The sequence below is a fragment of the Oncorhynchus kisutch genome, linkage group LG21 (assembly GCF_002021735.2).
Source record: "Oncorhynchus kisutch isolate 150728-3 linkage group LG21, Okis_V2, whole genome shotgun sequence".
NCBI lineage: Eukaryota > Metazoa > Chordata > Actinopteri > Salmoniformes > Salmonidae > Oncorhynchus > Oncorhynchus kisutch.
The window spans coordinates 17,557,768-17,579,658 of NC_034194.2; the positions used below are offsets into that span (position 1 = coordinate 17,557,768).

At 42.4% G+C, this 21,891-nt stretch overlaps 1 protein-coding gene across 4 annotated transcripts in view; it reads left to right on the top strand.

Moving 5' to 3' along the window:
• LOC109866138 (protein FAM184A) overlaps positions 1–21,891 on the top strand; it is a 153,000-nt gene that overhangs the window by 112,348 nt on the left and 18,761 nt on the right. For all 4 annotated transcript variants that reach the window (XM_020454686.2, XM_020454685.2, XM_031800844.1 and 1 more), the window contains exons 12-13: positions 4,463–4,616; positions 5,093–5,220. In XM_020454686.2, coding sequence (XP_020310275.1) covers positions 4,463–4,616; positions 5,093–5,220 — 282 coding nt within the window. The remainder of the gene's footprint in view (positions 1–4,462; positions 4,617–5,092; positions 5,221–21,891) is intronic.

Consider the following 21,891-nt stretch of genomic DNA (forward strand, 5'->3'; position numbering starts at 1 on the left):
AGACCCCTTAGATTTCTTCACATTTTATTGTGTTACAAAGTGAGGTTAAAATGAATTTAGTTGTCATTTTTTTGTCATCAATCTACACAGAATACTCTGTAATGTCAAATTGCGAGAAAATAACATTTGTGGGGTAAATAAAAAATGTATAACTAAAATAGTCATTGTACAAGTATTCAGTCCCTTTGTTTAGGCAAGCCTAACCATAGTTCAGGACCAAAATGTGGCTTAACAAATCACATAATAAATGACATGGACTCACTCTGTGTGAAATAAAAGGGGTTGACATGATTTTTGAATGACTAAACCCTTCCTCTGACCTCCATACATACAACATCTTTAAGGCCCCTCTGTCAAGTATTGAATTTCAAGGACAGATTCAACTACAAAGACCAGGGAGCTTTTTCAAAAGCCTCATGAAGAAGGGCAATGATGGGTCAAAATAACAAATCAGACATTGAATATCTCTTTAACAATTATCCTCTTGATTATGTATTAAACAACCCAGACACATCAAAGATTCAGTCGACCTTCTGAACACAGGACAGGAATGAAGCTGCTGAAAGGATGTCACCATGAGGCCATTGGTGATTTTAAAACAGCTACTGAGTTATTAAATGGCTGTGATGGGAGAAAACTGAGGATGGATCAACAACATTGTAGTGAGTCCACAATAATGACCTAAATAACAGAGTGAAATGAAGAATACAAATTATACAGAATATTCCAAGACACTAAAGTAATACTGCAGCAACAAAACAAACACAGAAAAGGAATACACTTTTTGGCCTAAATCAAAACCTTATGTTCGGGGCAAATCCAACACATCACTGAGTAACTACCTCCTTAATTTCAAGCAATTGTGGTGGCTGCATTATGGTACTGTATGGGTATGCTTGACGGCAAATACTGGGGAGTTTCTCAGGATAAAAAGAAACGGGATGGAGCTAAGCACAGGCAAAATCCTAGAGGGAAACCTGCTTCAGACTGGGAGAGGAATTCACCTTTCAGCAGGACAATAACCTATAACACTATTGCCAAATCTACACTGGAGTTGCTTACCAAGAGGACAGTGAATGGTCCTGAGTGGCCATGATACAGTGTTGACATAAATCTGCTTAAAATGGCAAGACTTGAAAATTGACATGATCCCCAACATCTTGACAGAGCTTGAATAATTTAGAGAAGAATAATGACCAAATATTGCACAATCAAGGCGTGCAAAGCTCTTATAGATTTACCCAAGAAGACTCACAGCTACAAACAAGGCCAAAAGGTGTTTCTAACATGTGTTGACTCAGGGAGCTGAATACTTATGCAACAACTGTATTTGAGTTATTACCTTATTTGTTTCATCTTAAAAAGTGTTCACATTTTTCTTCCACTTTGACGTCAAAGTATTTTGTGTAGATTGTTGACAACAACAAAAAATACAATTAAATAAATGTTCATCCCACTTTGTAAACACAATAACATGTGAAGAAATCCAAGGGGTCCGAATACTTTTGCAAGGCACTGTACACACACACACACACACACACACACACACACACGCTTCACACTGCTGGGGCTCAACCACTAACTGTTGTATGGCATTCAACAACCAGAATCATTGCAATATCATGTCACCACTGATTTATTACGGTTTGGGTGGTATCCAGATTTTCATAGCATCGTACCTCGGTACCATTCCGGGGTATACCGTATTACTGGAAGTGCACACAAGGGGCACTATTTCCACGTTTCAAAAAGCAAACCGGGATCTTCATCCAGGAGGGGATTGAATGTCTCTGCAGTAACTTGACATTTTTTATTTTATTTTATTCAACTAGGCAAGTCAGTTAAGAACAAATTCTTATTTTCAATGACGGCCTAGGAACAGTGGGTTAAATGCCTGTTCAGGGGCAGAACGACAGCTTGGGGGTTTGAACTTGCAACCTTCCGGTTACTAGTCCAACGCTCTAACCACTAGGCTACCCTGCCGCCATCTAGCCTTAGCTAGCAAGTTAGCAAACCACATGCATAACTGGAGCCCTGAGCTGGAAATAAGTCATTTGACACATCTTACGTTTCTTGCAGTTATACTTAATTTATAGTTATAAACTGTGGCGTAGCATGCAACCCTGCAGCTCTCCCCCACCAAACCTCGAGAAAACAACAACAATTATTGTTATTATACCGTTTTTCTTATTTTTTTATACGGTATTGAAAATCATACTGTTGGTATATGGTACAAATGGCATATCGCCCAAGACTACTCTTTAAGGCTTATTTGATTTGGTCTTATACAAGTCATATGTTGATTGAAATGCACTGTTCTCTTTCTATTTCCATCTTAATCTCTAGTCTTGTTTGATCCCTATCAATCTGGTGTCGTGTCTATTGGATGTTCCTGTCATGGAAATTCTTACACAGGGACACTCGAAGTCGATCCTAAATGAATCATTGTTTATTGTCAGCGCGCTGGAGAGGTTCCAACAAACTCTATGCACTGCAGTGAACGTCTGTCAGAATGTCTGCTGGGGCAGTCCCGGCAGTTGTTTTATATGCAGCTATACATAGACAAGTTATATTTGCATGATTTAGCATAATTCATTCATCATTACCGTTTTGTTTCATTCATGTGACCGACCAATACTGGTTCATAACATGTGACAGACCAACACCTCACGAGGCTTCTCCTCTCTAAGCTGAGACCTTGAAACAGAGAAATCATTCGTTCTCAAAAGAAGGTCTGGGCGTACTGCCAAATTGCAGATACGGATAAGTGAGGATTCGTTCAATCACTTGCATGAACTCAGAAATTAGTTATTAGAACAGCACATGAATAGAACACAGAAATTAGTTACAAGAAAAGCATATGTTTAAAATTTCCATCACATTCCCATTCAGCGATTTCCTTGCCAGTTGGACAAGTCTGTGTTTGTAGTTAGATTTAGCCGCTATCACTCTCTCCCTCTGTCTCTGTCGCTCTCTTTTTCTCTGTCTCTCTCTTTCTGTCTCAGTCTCTGTCGCTCTCTCTTGCTCTCACTACTCTCTCCTTTCTCTCTTTCACTCTCACTTTCTCTACTCTCAAGAGATTTTAGTGTTATATGAGAGGTGTTCTCGTGAGGTTTTGGTGTTATATGAGAGGTGTTCTCGTGAGGTTTTGGTGTTATATGAGAGGTGTTCTCGTGAGGTTTTGGTGTTATATGAGAGGTGTTCTCGTGAGGTTTTGGTGTTATATGAGAGGTGTTCTCGTGAGGTTTTGGTGTTATATGAGAGGTGTTCTCGTGAGATTTTAGTGTTATATGAGAGGTGTTCTCGTGAGATTTTGGTGTTATATGAGAGGTGTTCTCGTGAGATGTTGGTGTTATATGAGAGGTGTTCTCGTGAGGTTTTGGTGTTATATGAGAGGTGTTCTCGTGAGATTTTGGTATTATATGAGAGGTGTTCTCGCGAGGTTTTGGTGTTATGTGAGAGGTGTTTTGGTGAGATTTTAGTGTTATATGAGAGGTGTTCTCGTGAGGTTTTGGTGTTATATGAGAGGTGTTTTCGTGAGGTTTTTGTGTTATATGAGAGGTGTTCTCGTGAGGTTTTGGTGTTATATGAGAGGTGTTCTCGTGAGGTTTTGGTGTTATATGAGAGGTGTTTTCGTGAGGTTTTTGTGTTATATGAGAGGTGTTCTCGTGAGGTTTTGGTGTTATATGAGAGGTGTTTTGGTGAGATTTTAGTGTTATATGAGAGGTGATTTCGTGAGGTTTTGGTGTTATATGAGAGGTGTTCTCGTGAGATGTTGGTGTTATATGAGAGGTGTTCTCGTGAGGTTTTGGTGTTATATGAGAGGTGTTCTCGTGAGGTTTTGGTGTTATATGAGAGGTGTTCTCGTGAGGTTTTGGTGTTTTGACTGTATCCTCGCCACGTTCACGTCTCTATCTTCTCATTTGAGTTTGGAGTGGTGGAATGTGTGCTGTTTGCCTCTGCTCACTGTTGCTGGGAAACATAGGGCAGCCTTCCAATAGCTGCATCAAGCTACTGATGATATGCTTAAGTGCTCATTGATTGTAAAATAATTCCAACGTGATCAGCAGTATTGTCAAATATATGTATTTTGGCTCCATGTGAAAGTGTCCCCTTTAGCCCTCCCTGGTGCCATGCCACTGCCTGAGTAACTCCCAGTCCTTATGTTACTGAACTACACTTAGTCCCACAGCAACATACCGGTTGAGTTAAACTGATGCTGTTGCCAGATTCTCCCAAAGTGATCATTGCCTCTTTGTCTGGACCATCTGAACTCTTCGTATACGTTTCAGACCATTCCTTCTAGGTATGAACATAATGGTAATTTTTTTCTGGTTAACCAGCATCATCAACCAGGTGAAAACCGGTTATACGTGCCAAAAGGTTCTAGAAAATAATTGCTATGTCATTTGTTTGTCCTATAACCTGTGTGTCACTCACGACCTTTGACCTCTGTGTGTAGGAGCTGGAGCAGCGTCTGCGGCAGCAGCACCACATGGAGCTCCAGTCTGTGAGAGAGGCCCACAGACACAGCATCGAGACTCTCAAACAGCAGTCGGAGCAGGAGCTGCAGACACTACGCTTCGAGCTGGAGGACGAGGGCAAAGCCATGCTGGGTAAGAGCCGTGCTGGGTAAGAGCCAGGCTGGGTTAGGGCCTGATGTGGAATGGTCACAGGGTCTCACACTGGGTTAAGGGCCCTGGCAGGGAGGGAGACACACAAGGGGTTAGTGCCCTAATAACGAGGGCCATGCTTAGTAAGACGAGGCTAGAGCCCTGAGTAAGGACCTTCAGAGGGAAGGATCATACTGTATGTAGTAATAGGGGACCATGCTAGGTAAATGCTACACTTGCAGCCCTCAGAAAAACCATTGGAAGCAAAACCACAAGGTGCACCTGAACAACAGCCCCACACTCCTCCTGTAGGAATCAAGGTCAACGCTGGAACATTCCATCGCGTAGCTTGTTAGAGGTAGGGGATGTACTATATGATGAATGGGTTTTTAATTAGCCAGGGTGGCCTGTCCTATTGTGTGGTGTATAGAGGGGAACTCCCTAAGAACCCGGTCTGTCTCTCTCTATCTGTTTCCTAGCCTCTCTGCGCTCGGAGCTCAACCACCTCCACGCCTCGGCCATAGAACAGCTACGGCAGACCCACCAGCAGGAGACAGCTACAGCCAAACTAGAGCTGGAGAATGCACTGGAGAACAGCCGGATGCAGGTCAGACTCACCGGCACATACTGGCATTCCACATATCACTTAGCTAACAGAAATAATGGTAACAATACGGATGGGCCAGCATTAGTTTGTATTACAGTATAATTGTATATTGGCCATGAACAGCGTCGTATTTTCCCTAACAGCAGGGAAAATATAGTGGCTTAACAATGAGGCTAGACATTAGCTCAACGCATGTGGATAGATAATTCTATTCAAAGCGTATATGAAAGAGTATATGCACATACACACTTTAGAATCTAAATAATCCTTCTGTGCCTTTAATTGTGCAGACTGAAAAGCTTTAGCACTAATGGCCATAGAATACATAGATCTGCCTTGGCAACAGCCCTCTTTTCTCCTCACTCTGGCTTCTGTTGCTTGTATATATTCACACAACTGACTATCTGTGTGGCTTGTTGGATATGGTTTGAGCAAGTGTCATCAGTGTGTTGGGAACTGGGGTGCTGGCCTCTAGAGAAAGAACGAGCGACAGCTTTCCTTCCCTCCCACACGCACGCAAAGCACACACACAAACTCCCCAGCAAGAGGCTATGCATAAATTATTGTGCTGAACACATCATCCGTTTGATCCCTATTCCTCCACTTTCTGCAACAAAACTGGGTGCTTTATATCGCTAACACAGGCCATGTTCTCAGAAACAAAGAGCTAAACTCTATTGCGTATTGTACGTCAACAACAGCTATGCCGCAGCTGACAGTATTAGCAGGTTAAAAGAGAGTAATGCACACAGGAGAGGCTGGGCTCAGCTGATGTGTCAGCTAGAGAGCAGTAGATGTACTTGACATAATACCTGCACTCCCAGCCGCCCCATCTTCCGACAGCGGTGAAATGAAGTTTAACGCCCTGGGTCCTCTGTCATGGCCATGGCGAGATGTTCAGGCCCAGGCACACAGCTGTTTCTGAGGGGACCTACTTCTACGCTACTCAGTCTTCGGGTTACAAGGCAAAAACAGTTCCACAACGAGCCAGGGTACCTACTCCAGTGCAAACGGCTTCGCTTCCCACCGTGACACAGTAATCGTCTAAACCTATTACCGCAGACAGGCCCCTATCACAACAGAAGCAGGCTAATATGGCAGGGGCTTTGTTTTGTTTTAGTTTTTCCTATGGAGATGAACATAGCAGCAAAGCAAGACATTTTTTACTGTAAGCTATTTCAATGTGAGATCCACCTCATGTTACGATGCCAGGATACCTGGAAAGCAAAACAGGAAATATTTTGAGGTCTTTGAGGCGTGTTTCTCGCTTGTATTAGACAGGAATGCATATCCCAAATGCATATTAAATGCCCTGCCTGGTTATTGCACCTGAGAGGTGTGTGTGAAGTGAACCATGGCCTGTTCTTCTCATCCCATATAGGGCTGCCATATCCAAGCACCACAGTACTAGTACGTCTGACATCTCTCATGGCATAAACAGGCTTCCTGGTGGTGTCTCAATCAACCAACAACCTTCTCTAAGCCCCCTCTCCTTCAAACTGTCTGTGTTCAGCTCAGTAGTCAGTCATATCAGGACAGACTTGTATCACAACAGAAGCAGGCTATTATGTCAGGGTTACGACAGGGTTTTTGTTTTGTTTTAGTTTTTCCTATGGAGATGAACGCGTGTTCTGTCTCCTAGAGATTAACGTACTTTGGTGCGAAAAGTCAAAATCAATACCAGAACAACAGCAAAGGACCTTGTGAAGATGCTGGAGGAAACAGGTACAAAAGTGTCTATATCCACAGTAAAACGAGACCTATATCGACATAACCTGAAAGGTCGCTCAGCAAGGTAGAAGCCCCTGCTCCAAAACCGCCATAAAAAAACTGACTACGGTTTGCAACTGCACATGGGGACAAAGATCGTACTTTTTGGACAAATGTCCTCTGGTCTGATGAAACAAAAATAGAACTGTTTGGCCATAATGACCATCGTTATGTTTGGAGGAAAAAGGAGGATGCTTGCAAGCCGAAGAACACCATCCCAAACATGAATCACGGGGGTGGCAGCATCATGTTGTGGGGGTGCTTTGCTGCAGGAGGGACTGGTGCACTTCACAAAATAGATGGCATCATGTGGAAGGAAAATTATGTGGATATATTGAAGCAACATCTCAAGACATCAGTCATGAAGTTAAAGCTTGGTCGCAAATGGGTCTTCCAAATGGACAATGACCCAAGCATACATGTGGCAAAATGGCTTAAGGACAACAAAGTCAAGGTATTGGAGTGGCTATCACAATGCCCTCAATCCCATAGAAAATTTGTGGACAGAACTGAAAAAGCATGTGCGAGCAAGGATGTCTACAAACCTGACTGAGTTGCACCAGCTCTGTCAGGAGGATTGGGCCAACATTCACCTGTATCCAGTACAAAGACAACAAAGGAAGGATGGTAGGCGTGCCTTTATCATTGTGGACAAACTCTTGTAGATGGCCAGCTATTCCAAGACAGCTCCATAACACTGTGGCTGTAGTAAATTATACAGGGACTTCAGGTTACGAAAAAAAAGAAGGTATCGGAACTGTAAAAATATCTGAACATTATGAAGTGGATATGAGCACACACGTACTCAATTACATGCTTGCTTACACATACGGACTTATACATACACACACACCTGATCTCGCTCTCTTCTCTCTCTCTCCCTCTCTCTTTATTGTCGAGAACTGTTTTATAATTTAATGTGTTTATTGTTTGTCTATCTTTTTTATGTATTTGTCTACAAGTTTATATACTGTAGGTTCAGCAAATCCCCTTATTGTTTGGGATACCTTTAACCTCACTAGAGTATGTGGGACTGTAGCGTCCCACCTGGCCAACATCCAGAGAAATTGCAGAGCGCCAAATTCAAAAACAGAAATACTCATTATAAAAAATTCATAAAACATACAAGTATTATACATCAGTTTAAAGATGACCTTCTTGTTAATTCAACCACGGTGTCAGATTTCAAAAAGGCTTTACGGCGAAAGCATACCATGCGATTATCTTAGAACAGCGCCCAGCAGACAAATCATTACAAACAATTTCCAGCCAAGTAGAGGAGTTACACATGTAGCAATAGCGATAAAATTAATCACATTTGATGATCTTCATATGGTTGCACTCACAAGACTCCCATTTATCAATAATTGTTCGTTTAGTTCTATAAAGTCCCTCTTTATATCCAAAAACCTGTTTTGTTCAGTAATCCACAGGCTCAAACGCAGTCACAACAGGCAGACGAAAAATCCAAATAGTATCCGTAAAGTTCGTAGAAACATGTTGAACGATGTTTATAATCAGTCCTCAGGTTGTTTTTAGCCTAAATAATCGATAATATTTCAACCGGACAATAACGTTGTCAATATAAAAGGTCAACAAGAAAGGCGCGCTCTCGGTCGTGCGCATGAAAAACCTCTGGGACACTGTAGGGACTGAGTGAGGGACCACTCTGAATGAGGGACTCATTCAGAGTGGTCTTACTCTCTCATTTTTCAGAATACAAGCCTGGAACAATTTCTAAAGACTATTGACATCTAGTGGAAGTCATAGGAAGTACAATTTGAGTCCTAAGTCAATGGATACTGTAATGGCATTCAATAGAAAACTACAAACATAAAAAAAATCCACTTCCTGGATAGATTTTTCTCAGGTTTTCGCCTGCCAAATCAGTTATGTTATACCCACGGACATTATTTTAACAGTTCTGAAAACTTTAGAGTGTTTTCTATCCAAATCTACCAATTATATGCATATCCTAGCTTCTGGGTCTGAGTAGCAGGCAGTTTACTTTGGGCACGCTTTTCATCCGGAGGTGAAAATAGTGCCCCCTACCCTAGTGAAGTTAAATGTACCTTCAGGGGTCATTCAATTCAATATTCATCAATAATAATAAAAAAAAGCAGTTTCTGGCTAAAGAGACAAGACTAACAAGGGAAATCCATGAACTAATAGTACAGGTAGATAGCAATAAAAACGATACTACAGAGACACAAAATAGTTAGAGGAAAAACAAAAAGAACTCGAGGAACTTATTCAAGAACGTTCTAATGTAATATATTACAAAAACAAAGAAAATTGGATGGAATATGGAGAAAAATGCACAAAATTCTTCCTGAATCTCCAATACAGAAATGCTAACAAAAATAATTTGCAGAAACTCGTTACAGCCATCTATGATTCTCAGAATGATATTTTAAGAGGAGGCTAATTATTTTAGGCAGATGTTCTCTTTTCCGTCTCATCCTTTCCCACTGAATGAAGGAATTGGTAAGGAATTCTTTCCAAATAATATAAAAAAAATAAAAAATTAACAAATGTACAGAAAGATCGGTGCGAAGGCCAAATTACAGAGGAATAACTTTTTGAGGCTATTAAATCCTTTTAGTGTGGAAAAACCCTGGGGCTTGATGGCATACTGGTAGAGGTATATCAAGTATTTTTTGATATACTAAAAGCTCCATTGTTAGATTGTTTTAACTACTCCTATAGAAATGGTAGCCTGTCAGGTACTCAGCAGGAAGGTTAGATTTCTCTATTATTAATACAAGACCTAGATGGCAAATATAAAGACCCAGTCTATCTAAAAAACTGGAGGCCCCTTATACTTCAATGTTGTGATGCAAAAATACTAGCAAAATGCATAGCACTCAGAATTAGAAGGGTTTTACCAGGTATTGTTCATCCTGATCAGACAGGTTTTTTACATGGACGATACATTGGAGATAATATACGACAACTACTAGAAATAATAGAACATCATGAAACATATAAGAAGCCAGGAATGGTATTTATAGTGATTTTGAAAAGGCATTTGATAAAGTAAGACTGGATTTTAATTTCGGTAGTTCTCTTATAAAATGGGTCAAAATAATGTATAGCAATCCCAGGTGTAAAATAGTAAATAATGGTTACTTCTCAGAAAGTTTTTAATTGTCAAGAGGAGTTAAACAAGGGTGTCCGCTGTCACCATATCTATTCATTATGGCCGAAATGCTAGCTATTAAAATAAGATCCAATAACAACATTAGAGGATTAGAAATCCAAGGCTTAAAAATAAAGGTGTCCATGTATGCCAATGACTCAAGTTTTATATTAAGTCAGCAAGCTAGATCCCTGCAATGTCTCATTAATTAAAGATCTAGATAACTTTTCTGTACTCTCTGGACTAAAACCTAATTATGATAAGTGTACAATATTACATAATGGATCCTTAAAAAATACAACTTTTACATGACCCTGCAGTTTACCTATAAAATGGGCTCACAAAATATATAAATAAGCTCTACACAATGAATTTCAATAGAAAACTTGTAAAAATAGACAAGATCCTGCAACCTTGGAGAGGTAAATACTTTTCTATTTATGGAAAATTTGCCCTGATTAACTCCTTAGTCATATCTCAGTTTACTCACTTACTTATGGCACTGCCTACTCCTGATGATTGGTTTTAGAAATCATATGAGCAAAAAATATTTAGCTCTATTCATATTCTATATAATGAATATGAATTGGGTGGGTGGAGATTATTAAATATAAAAGCACTAAACCTCTCTCTCTAAAAGCTTCACTCATTCAAAAGTTTTATTTTAACCCTAAATGGTTCTCAAGTAGATTACTAAGAAAAGCTCATCCATTGTTTAAAAATGGCCTTTTTGCCTTTGTGCAGATTGCCATGTCTCATTTTCGATTAATTGAAAATGATACTTTTTTCAAAGTATCTCTCTTTTTCAAACAAGCATTGCAGAGCTGGCTACAATTTCAATTTCATCCCCCTGAAAAGATAGAACAAATATGACAACAAATATTATGGCTGAACTCAAATGTGCTGGTTGATAAAATACCTGTATTTATGGGAAAGATTATTTGAAAAGGGTATTTTGTTCTTAAATGATATTGTAAATTGGAATGGTCGAGTTATGTCCTTCATGGAGTTATCAGAATTGTACGGAAAGGTCTGCTCAATCCAAGAGTTCAACCAATTGATTACAGCATTGCCCCAAAAATGGAGGAGGCAGGTGGCAGCGGAAGGAGGTAGGGAACTAGTCTGTCTGCCCAATATAAAGGATCAAAACTGGCAGAGGAATAAAAATAGCATAAATAGGAAAGTATGCCAGTTTCATTTGAGGACCAGGATGTTGACAACTATGCCATACAGATTGCAAAATAGTTGGGAAGAAATGTTGGATGTACTGATTCCATGGTACAGGGTGTATGAGTTGATATATAAAACAACGTAAGATTTAAGACTTCGTGCTTTTTAGCTAAAATTATTATAGAGAATTCTTGCCACCAACAAAATGTTGAATATTTGGGTCATAAAATCATCGAAGCTCTGCAGATTCTTTTGTGAGAATACAGAATCAATAGACCATTTAATCTGGTATTGCCCTCGGGTAGCCTGTTTCTGGTCTCATGTTCAGGAATGGCTGAAAATGCATAGCATTGATCTCAAATTGACCCTAGAAATAGTACTGTTAGGAGATCTGGAGAGACCGGGTCAGTCACTAATATACTAATACTCTTAGTAAAAGTATTTATCTTCAACTCGCAATCTGTGGTTTCTATTCGATTAGATAGATTGAAATTGTACGTTAAACATCACAGCATAGTTGAAAGATATGTGTTGCATAGAAACCCGAAGTGGGTGGCCAGCAGAGATAGATGGGATGGGCTGAGGGAAGCTGAGGGTTGGGATGTGGAATTGGAGACAAGTGGGAGTGGAGTTGCTGTGTGAGAGATGGAATGATGGTCAAAGATAAAAAAATAAAAATAAAATTAAGAATGACACTAAGTGGCAGTGTTTTTACAACTAATTCCGGTTTGCCTGAGGCTGATGCCGTGCAGGTGTTTGTACACATATACACTCGCTCTCATTCAAATAAATACATACAAGAACACACACATACATGTAATAGTGCCAGACATACACACAAACATATACAGTTGGCATTGCTGTTATGATTTTAGTTGTCCTTGATGTCCTTTGTTTTAAATGTATAGTTTATTTTATATTATTTATTTTTTATTGTTTGCTGTTTTCTTCTGTCTTTTCCTTTTTTCTCTTTAGTTCATTATCTTGGTTGTTGGTGCATTGGGGGGTTCTTGGGGGTGGGGAATGGAATTAATTGTATTTTTTATTTATTTTTTCTTCTTGGGGGGTACTGTGGGAGGGGTCTCGAATGGTTGAGGGACAGCTATTGGGAAACTGTGGGGGGGGATCTTGGAGGGTTCGTTCGGGTTCACGTTTTTTTGCCTGGTGGTAGATCGGTCAGGGCATTGAGCAGGGCATTGACCCTGGATGCTTCTGTGTGTCGCTCTGAATGGGAATCTGTTGAAGGACTGGTATGATGTAGTTATTGAGCGGCTTCACTGCAAGTATATTGTATGTTTCAAATACTCAATAAAAAAATTATTACAAATTAAATTAAAAATAATTACAAATTCACACAACTTATTGTGGGAAGCTTGTGGAAGGCTACCTGAAACGTTTGACCATTCTTAAAATAGTGGTGATCTTAACTGACCTAAAACAGGGAATTTTTACTAGGATTAAATGTCAGGAATTGTGAAAAACTGAGTTTAAATGTATTTGGCTAAGGTGTATGTAAACTTCCGACTTCAACTGTATATACAGGGGGTGCTGGTACCAAGTCAATGTGTGGGTGTACAAGTGAATCGAGGTAATTTGTACATGTAGGTAGGGGTGAAGTGACTATGCACAGATAATAAACAGTGAGTAGCAGCAGTGTACAAAACAAATGGAGGGGGAAGTTTTTTTTAATGTAAATATTCTTGTTGCCATTTGATTAATTGTTCAGCAGTCTTATGGCTTGGGGTAGAAGCTGTTAAGGAGCCTTTTGGTCCTAGACTTGGCGCTCCGGTACCGCTTGCCGTGCGGTAGCAGAGAAAACAGTCTATGACCTTGGTGACTGGAGTCTCTGACAATTCTTAGGGCTTTCCTCTGACACTGCCTGATATAGAGGTCCTGGATGGCAGGAGTTGGCCCTAGTGATGGGGCCGTACACACTACCCTCTGTAGGGCCTTGCGGTCAGATGCCGAGCAGTGGCCATACCAGGTGGTGATGCAACCGGTCAGGATGCTCTCGATGGTGCAGCGGTATAACTTTTTGAGGATCTGGGGACCCATGCCAAATCTTTTCAGTCTCCTGAGGGGGAAAAGGTATTGTTGTGCCCTCTTCACGACTGTCTTGGTGTGTTTGGACCATGATAGTTTGTTGGTGATGTGGACACCAAGGAACTTGAAACTCTCGACCCGCTCCACTACAGCCCCGCCGATTTTAACTGGGGGCCTGTTCGGCCCGCCTTTTCCTGTAGTCCATGATCAGCTCCTTTGTCTTGCTCACATTGAGGGAGAGGTTGTTGTCCTGGCACCATACTGCCAGGTCTGTGAGATCCACCTCATGTTACTATGCGAGGATACCTGGAAAACAAAACAGGAAATATATTGAGGTCTTTGAGGTGTGATTCTCGCTTGTATTAGACAGCAATGCATATTCCAAATGCATATGAAATGCCCTGCCTGGTTTTTGCACCTGAGAGGTGTGTGTGAAGTGAACCATGGCCTGTTCTTCTCATCCCATATAGGGCTGCCATATCCAAGCACCACAGTACTAGTACGTCTGACATCTCTCATGGCATAAACAGGCTTACTGGTGGTGTCTCAATCAACCAACAACCTTCTCTAAGCCCCCTCTCCTTCAAACTGTCTGTGTTCAGCTCAGCAGTCAGACATATCAGGACACAGCCCTGTCTCTCTGTCTATGTCCCATAGGGCTGCATGATTTCTCAGACACTGAGACATCCCTCCCGCGTGAGGGCTGCCCATACATTGAGTCATCCTTCATTATACAGATCTGCTAATCACAGCCGCCAGTTATGTTTCCCAGACTGTACGGCTGTTGTTGTCTCTTATAGAGGTGTTGTGGTTTTACCCAGTAAATGGCAAAGCTCTGATCTTTAGAATGAACATGTGCCTTAATCAAAGAGCCTTAGCAACGCCGAGCAGGGTGTTTTCCTTTGAACAGTCCCTCCAGCCCAGCAGCCCCGGTAGATAGAGAGAGGGCCGTCTGAAGAGAGGTACAAAGTGTTGCTCGTCCTCTTTCTGGGAGACGGAGAGATGTATCTAACAAATAACTCCCTGTGCTGAGCTGTTGATGGTACGGCGGGCGGCGGGGCCCGCGCTGAGCGCTGTGCTGCCTTATCGATAATTGTGGCCCCTGAGAGATGCACGGTGCTGGCTTGTTTAATGAGCTGTGAGATTAGCAGGCCTGGTCTGCGGTGTGGAGAATTGCGTTTGCTGGGGATAGTGATCAGCTTTCCCCACAGACGAATGCTCGGCTTCTGACAGACAAACGGCTCTGAAGAATGTTTATTTTTTATACTCTATTGCTCATGGTAGCTACATATTATCTGTGTGTGTGTGTGTGTGTGTGTGTGTGTGTGTGTGTGTGTGTGTGTGTGTGTGTGTGTGTGTGTGTGTGTGTGTGTGTGTGTGTGTGTGTGTGTGCTTTCGTGCGCGCCTGTGTGCATTTTGGCCATCGAGAGGTCTGTGTCATCTTTCCTCTCATGTTTTTCTGTATCTGAAAGTTAATATCCCCACGCTCTAGTCCCCGGAGGCTGATTCCTCAAAACAATGTCTGTCTATGAGACCTTGTCTTAATGAAATCCTACACAGGCCTGTAAATGCTCAATTCATCTCCAACAACTGAAGCATCGCTAATGGCTCCTCATCACCAGCGGACCTATTTTTCACGGCGGAGACACGCCGTGGCCTGTTTGCAAACTGTGATAGATGCCTCTATTTTCCCAGATTATTGGGCAGATAGGGATGTTTAGAGGAGGTGCGCTCCTGCTGGGGTGGGGAAGGAGGATGGTCTCTCCCCTCAGTGGTCGTGACTCATAGTTACTATGACAGAGCCTAATCTGTAAAGAAGTTTCCTTATCAATAACGTTTCAGTGTCACCTCTATTGCGGATCAATGGCACTGGAGTTATTCCTGCTTTGTGGCAGTATTGGGTATGATTTGAATTCAAACCACAGGTATACTTGATCTCATATCATTTATGGAGCCTGAAGAAAGATTTCATCTACCATTGTGACTCACCGCTCTCTGGTTCGTGGCAATTCTTGGACTAATGGCAGCAGCTCGACACCTCCCATCCTTGTGATGTGATGTAGCCCTGGAGAGGTTGAGTTTTGGGGGTGAGGGTCTCAGTACCTCCAATCACTCCAGCTTCACAGACTAATCTGACTGATCACAGACTGATCACAGACAGATCTGACTGCTTCCCTCTAGTGACTCAGCTCTCTCTCACTTCCTCTCTTTCTTTCTCTCTCTCTGTATGTGGCTACCAGCCGCTAATGACGAGGCTGTGCTCTGGCTGGCCTTTTGATCAGTCTGCTCTGGAACTGTAGAGACAGACAATCCTGTGGAAGCAGAGAGAGAGACTGGGGAGCTGGGGCTCAGAGAGGCCTCACAAGGCCAGTATACTTCTCTTCTAATCAGCTCCTCGCTGAGACCTTCCTATTCCCAGACCTCTACCACTGTACTGTACCCTCTACCCACCTCCAGTCGCACTGCTGTCAAACTAAGTGTCAGCCAGCCACAGAAATTAAATCATTTTTTAAAGAGCTTTTTGTCAAAGATCAGAGATCAAATATGGTGATTATTGGAGTTGGGAACTCCATCTACCAACTTCCCACCATCCCCTCAGAGGAATCTTTGAAACCTGAAGTGCTATTTTGTTCCTGTGACATTTTGTCCAAACCCTTTAAAGCTTATTTTGTCCTAGAAAAGTGTCTGTTTGATTTTGAGAAGTACCGCTCAAATGGCTCCACCATACAATTTGCTCTAAGTTCCAACCTAGTGTCCATCTTTAGATGGACAATGAATATTACTATTCTATAGTGCCACCGTAACGGAGAGGGTTAGTTGTCCGGGTGGTATTCAGACTGTCCCTCTGAACCTCTGCAGGTCGGTCTAGGGTCCTCACTGTGAGGCTCAGTGCTGCTATTAGAGCTGCCACCACTCTCTCACTTTACGGCCCAGGCACACTTCAATCAAATCAACTTGCGCGCACACATTTTCACACAAATGGACACGCAGACACGCACTCGCCTAACCAGCCGCTGCATACACAAAGATAGGGTCACATGCCAATTGGAACATAGCCAAAAACTCCCTTTCCCACACTGATGTTCAGCACTGTCTGCCTCTACCTGTGTAATCCACGACCAACCCATGCAGAGACATGGTAATCATGTTGGCTTCCAAGCAAAACAGGTATCCACTGGGGAGATTGGGAGTCAGCCGAAATGTCACAGTGAATCTCTGTTAGGCAGAGGATGGGTAAGCAAGCTTCTATGGAGAGGAGAGTGAGCTAGTCTACTGAAACCAGCCCCCTGCAGTGGCCCACACATTAATAACTACACTACTCTTATCACCTCAATCAGCTGGCATGAAATTATATTTACAGGAATTCAAAATGAATACAGATTGTAATCGGATTACACAAGAGCCATCAACTTCAATACCAGAGTTGGACTTGACGGTATGCTGTGGGAACTCTTAGTGTAGTCTCTGTTATAGAGGGAAGGACTTTTTAAAGGATGTGCCGTTGCTGAAGGGGGAAATGATCTTTGAGCCAAGCAAAGCATGATTCATCTACAACTGGGATGTAGTTATAGTTCTCTGAACAGTATAATCAGGTAATTACATGTATTTCTGCCTGGGCAAAAGGGGATGTTGGCATTTGATATATCAAACTGTAGAGTTAACTGTTACAGTAACTTTGAGAAAGAGAGTGATAATAGTCCATCTAGATTTTAATGGTATCGTTGTCCCTATTACATACTGAACATTTGGCTAAATACACTAAATATTCTAGTGAAGGCTTTACCAGTAGGTTTGCAGTACAATGGACCAGACAGCAACAGCCAGGTTTTGAGCGAATAGTCAGGAGACCTTGCACCTTGACCTTGACCTTTTTCCTGGGATGCGACCTTTTCCAGGCGAAATAACAGTCATCTAGCACGTTGTTGTAGCTCGGACAAGTATAAACAAATACAAGCAGAACAGTCACTTTTTTATTTATTAATATAAGATATATATTTAGAGAATTGTGCAGAAAGCTCAGACATATCAGCAGCATCAGTACTAACAACCTCACAGCACACGTGTCCAGGGAAGTAACATTTAGTGCTGAGAGAGAGCGAGGTTGAGTGGTGGCCATTAGTAATGCGCGGGTCAGCTGTTTGTTCACCCGCATCCGCCCGCAATTACTATTCAGTAGTGTAAAGTACTTAAGTAAAAATACTTCAAAGTACTAATTAAGTCGTTTTTGGGGGGTATCTGTACTTTACTTTACTATTTATATTTTTGACAACTTTTACTTGTACTTCACTACATTCTTAAAGAAAACAATGTACTTTTAACTCCATGCATTTTCCCTGACACCCAAAATTACTTGTTACATTTTGAATGGCTAGCGGGACAGGAAAATAGTATAATTCACACTTATCAAGAGGACATCCCTGGTCATCCCTACTGCCTCTGATCTGGCGGACTCACTGAACACAAATGCTTAATTTGTAAATTATGTCTGTGTTGGAGTGGTCCCCTAGCTCTCTGTAAAAATATATATATATATATTTTAAATGGTGCTATCTGGTTTGCTTAATATAGGGAATTTGAAATTATTTTAACTTTTACTTTCAATACATAAGTATATTTGAACAATTACATTTTCTTTTGATAGTTAAGTATATTTTTAAAACCAAATACTTTTAGACTTTTACTCAAGTAGTATTTTACAGGGTGACTTTCACTTTTACTTGAGTCATTTTCTATTAAGGTATCTTTACTTTTACTCAAGTATGACAACTGGGTACTCTTTCCACCACTGTTGCTATTAACCCATTAGCAACCCCTGACTATGTGATAAAGTGAAAATCTGAGGCCCGCATCCAACCTAACCCGCAAATATAGAAAATGAGCTGTACAGTCAGAGATTGCAGAACTATTTTTTTACAGGCCTTTTTAGATATAGGCCTGTTTCTGTTTATAGCCTATTTGTTAATCAACTTGTCTATAAATATATAAATGCAGCTTCTCTTCTCTCATTACTTGTTGCCCTAGAAGAGGGCCATTTCCATTTGTTTTGCCTTGTTTTCCCACACACCTGGTTTTCATTCCCTCATTACGTGTTTGTGTATTTAATCCTCTGTTCCCCCCATGTCTTTGTGTGGTATTGTTTGTTTGTAAGTGCTTGTGCACATGTTGACTGGTGCGCATTGGGTTTTGTACCCAAGTTGTTATTTTCTTGATGCCGTCGGTTTTAGAATTAAACTTCTCCGGCTATTACCTAGTTTTGCTCTCCTGCGTCTGACTTCCCTGCCACCAGTTACGCACCCCTTACAGAATACCACACCAGAATATGGAGTCAGCAGGAGCAGGTACCCCTGGTATGGAGATTGAGGAGCGCGTCCAGGAACACACAGCGATGCTCCACCATCTCGGCGCCGCCATGGACCGCGTCGTCCAAGCTATGGACTAGAGGTCGACCGATTAATCGGAATGGCCGATTAATTAGGGCCGATTTCACGTTTTCATAACAATCGGAAATCAGTCATTTTGGACGCCTATTTTGCCTATTTATCTATTTATTTATTTACACCTTTATTTAATCTTTAACTAGGCAAGTCAGTTAAGAACACATTCTTATTTTCAATGACGTCCTAGGAATGGTATATGCAACAGTTAGGGCCGCCTGGCTCATTGCAAACTAATTTGCCAGAATTTTACGTAATTATGACATAACATTGAAGGTTGTACAATGTAACAGGAATATTTAGACTGATGGATGCCACCCGATAGATAAAATACGGAACGGTTCCGTATTTCACTGAAAGAATAAACGTCTTGTTTTCGAGATGATAGTTTCCGGATTCAACCATATTAATGACCCAAGGCTCGCATTTCTGTGTGTTATTATGTTATTATTAAGTCTATGATTTGATAGAGCAGTCTGGCTGAGCGATGGTAGGCATCAGCAGGCTCATAAGCATTCATTCAAACAGCACTTTCGTGCGTTTTGCCAGCAGCTCTGCTGTTTATGACTTCAAGCCTATCAACTCCAGAGATTAGGCTGGTGTAACCGATGTGAAATGGCTAGCTAGTTAGCGGGGTGCGCGCTAATAGTGTTTCAAACGTCACTCGCTCTGAGACTTGGAGTAGTTGTTCCCCTTGCTATGCGTGGGTAACGCTGCTTCAAGGGTGGCTGTTGTCATTGTGTTCCTGGTTCGAGCCCAGGTAGGAGAGAGGAGAGGTATGGAAGCTATACTGTTACACTGGCAATACTAAAGTGCCTATAAGAACATCCAATAGTCAAAGGTGTATGAAATACAAATGGTATAGCGAGAAATAGTCCTATAATTCCTATAATAACTACAACCTAAAACTTCTTACCTGGGAATGTTGAAGACTCATGTTAAAAGGAAGCTCCAGCTTTCATATGTTCTCATGTTCTGAGCAAGGAACTTAAACGTTAGCTTTCTTACATATATATATTGCACTTTTACTTTCTTCTCCAAAACGTTGTTTTTGCATTATTTAAACCAAATTGAACATGTTTCATTATTTATTTGAGGCTAAATTGATTTATTGATGTATTATATTAAGTTAAAATAAGTGTTCATTCAGTATTGTTGTAATTGTCATTATTACAAATACAAAAAATCGTCCGATTAATCGGTATCGTCTTTTTTGTCCTCCAATAATCGGTATCGGTATAGGCATTGAAAAATCGTAATCGGTCAACCTCTACTATGGATCGCTGGGAGAGTTCCTCCAGCACCTCCACCAGCACAACCGGGGCCTCCACTACTCACTCCCCCTGCACCCGGTTCCAGTGGAATTTGCCTCACCCTCCCCGGGGAGTACGATGGGACGGCTGCCTGCTGCCAGGGTTTCCAGTTTGGAGTTATACCTGGCAAACGTCCACCCTGCTCCTTCGGGCTGTGATAGGGTGTCCGCCTCTCGGGGAAAGGCCTGGAGTGGGCCAACACCGTGTGGGTGGAAGGAGATGGGGTGCTGGACCACTTTGAGGAGTTCACCCATCGTTTCTGGGCAGTCTTCATCTTTTCCACCTGTGGCAGGGGGCGAGGAGCGCACAGGAGTTCGCTTTGGAATTTCGAACCCTGGCCTCCAGAGCGGGATGGAAGGACAGGGCCCTGATCGACCACTATTGCTGCAATTTGCGCGAGGACGTCCATCGAGAGTTGGCCTGCAGGGACACCACCCTCACCTTCGACCAGCTGATGGACCTGTCCATTCGGTTTGCTGGCTACACGCGGACGTCCAGATCGGGGTCTGTTGGTTCCATCTCCCAGCACCACCGCTCCAATGCCCATGGAGTTGGGAGGTGCTGCGCTCAGGGAGACCGGAGGAGGTTCCGTCTCGTGCACCATCTGTGGCCGCAGAGTTCACACTGCCGGTCGGTGCCGGGTTGGTTCCTCTGGGGGACGAGGGAGCAGGCAGGGCACTCTGGCGTCACCCCAGGTGAGAAGGCACCATTCTCACCCAGAGCCCTCTGTTGTACATATGTTTTTGTTCATTACTTTTCCTGAGTTTTCCCCGCCTTCCCAGCATAAGGTGCTCGCAGATTCAGGCGCGGCTGGGAATTTTATTGACAGATCATTTGCCCATAGTTTAGGGATCCCCATCGTTCCTGTAGATATGCCCTTCCCAGTTCACGCCTTAGATAGTCGACCATTAGGGTCAGGGTTGATTAGGGAGGCCACCGCTCATCTGAGCATGGTGACGCGGTGTAACGGCTTTCTTCCTGGGAAGGAGAGGCGGACCAAAACGCAGCGTGGTTAGAGTTCATGTTAATTTAATAAGGTAACTCAAACATGAACAGGATACAAAACAATAAACGTGAAAACCGAAACAGTCCTAACTGGTGCATAAAACACAAAGACAGGAAACAACCACCCACAAAACCCAACACAAAACAGGCTACCTAAATATGGTTCCCAATCAGAGACAATGACTAACACCTGCCTCTGATTGAGAACCATATCAGGCCAAACATAGAAATAGACAAACCAGACACACAACATAGAATGCACACCCAGCTCACGTCCTGACCAACACTAAAACAAGGAAAACACACAATAACTATGGGTCACACGGAGAGAATCAGTCTCTTTCTCATTGACTCTCCTGCGTTTCCCGTGGTGCTGGGCCTACCCTGGTTAGCTTGTCATGACCTCACTGTTTCATGGCAACGGAGGGCTCTCACGGGGTGGTCGCAAGAGTGCTCAGGGATGGTTTAGGGGTTTCCGTAGGTGCTACTACAGTGGAAAGTCCAGACCAGGTCTCCACTGTGCGCATTCCCCCCGAATATGCCGATTTGGCTCTCACCTTCTCCAAAAACTAGACGACTCAATTACCACCCCATCGACGGGGGGATTGTGCGATAAATCTCCTGGTAGACGCCGCACTTCCCAGGAGTCACGTGTATCCTCTGTCACAGGTGGAGATGGTGGCTATGGAAACATATGTCCCATATGTCCATATAATCCCTGCGTCAGGGGTACATTCGGTCCTACACTTCCCCCGCCTCCTTGAGTTAATTTTTTGTGAAGGAGGAGGGAGGT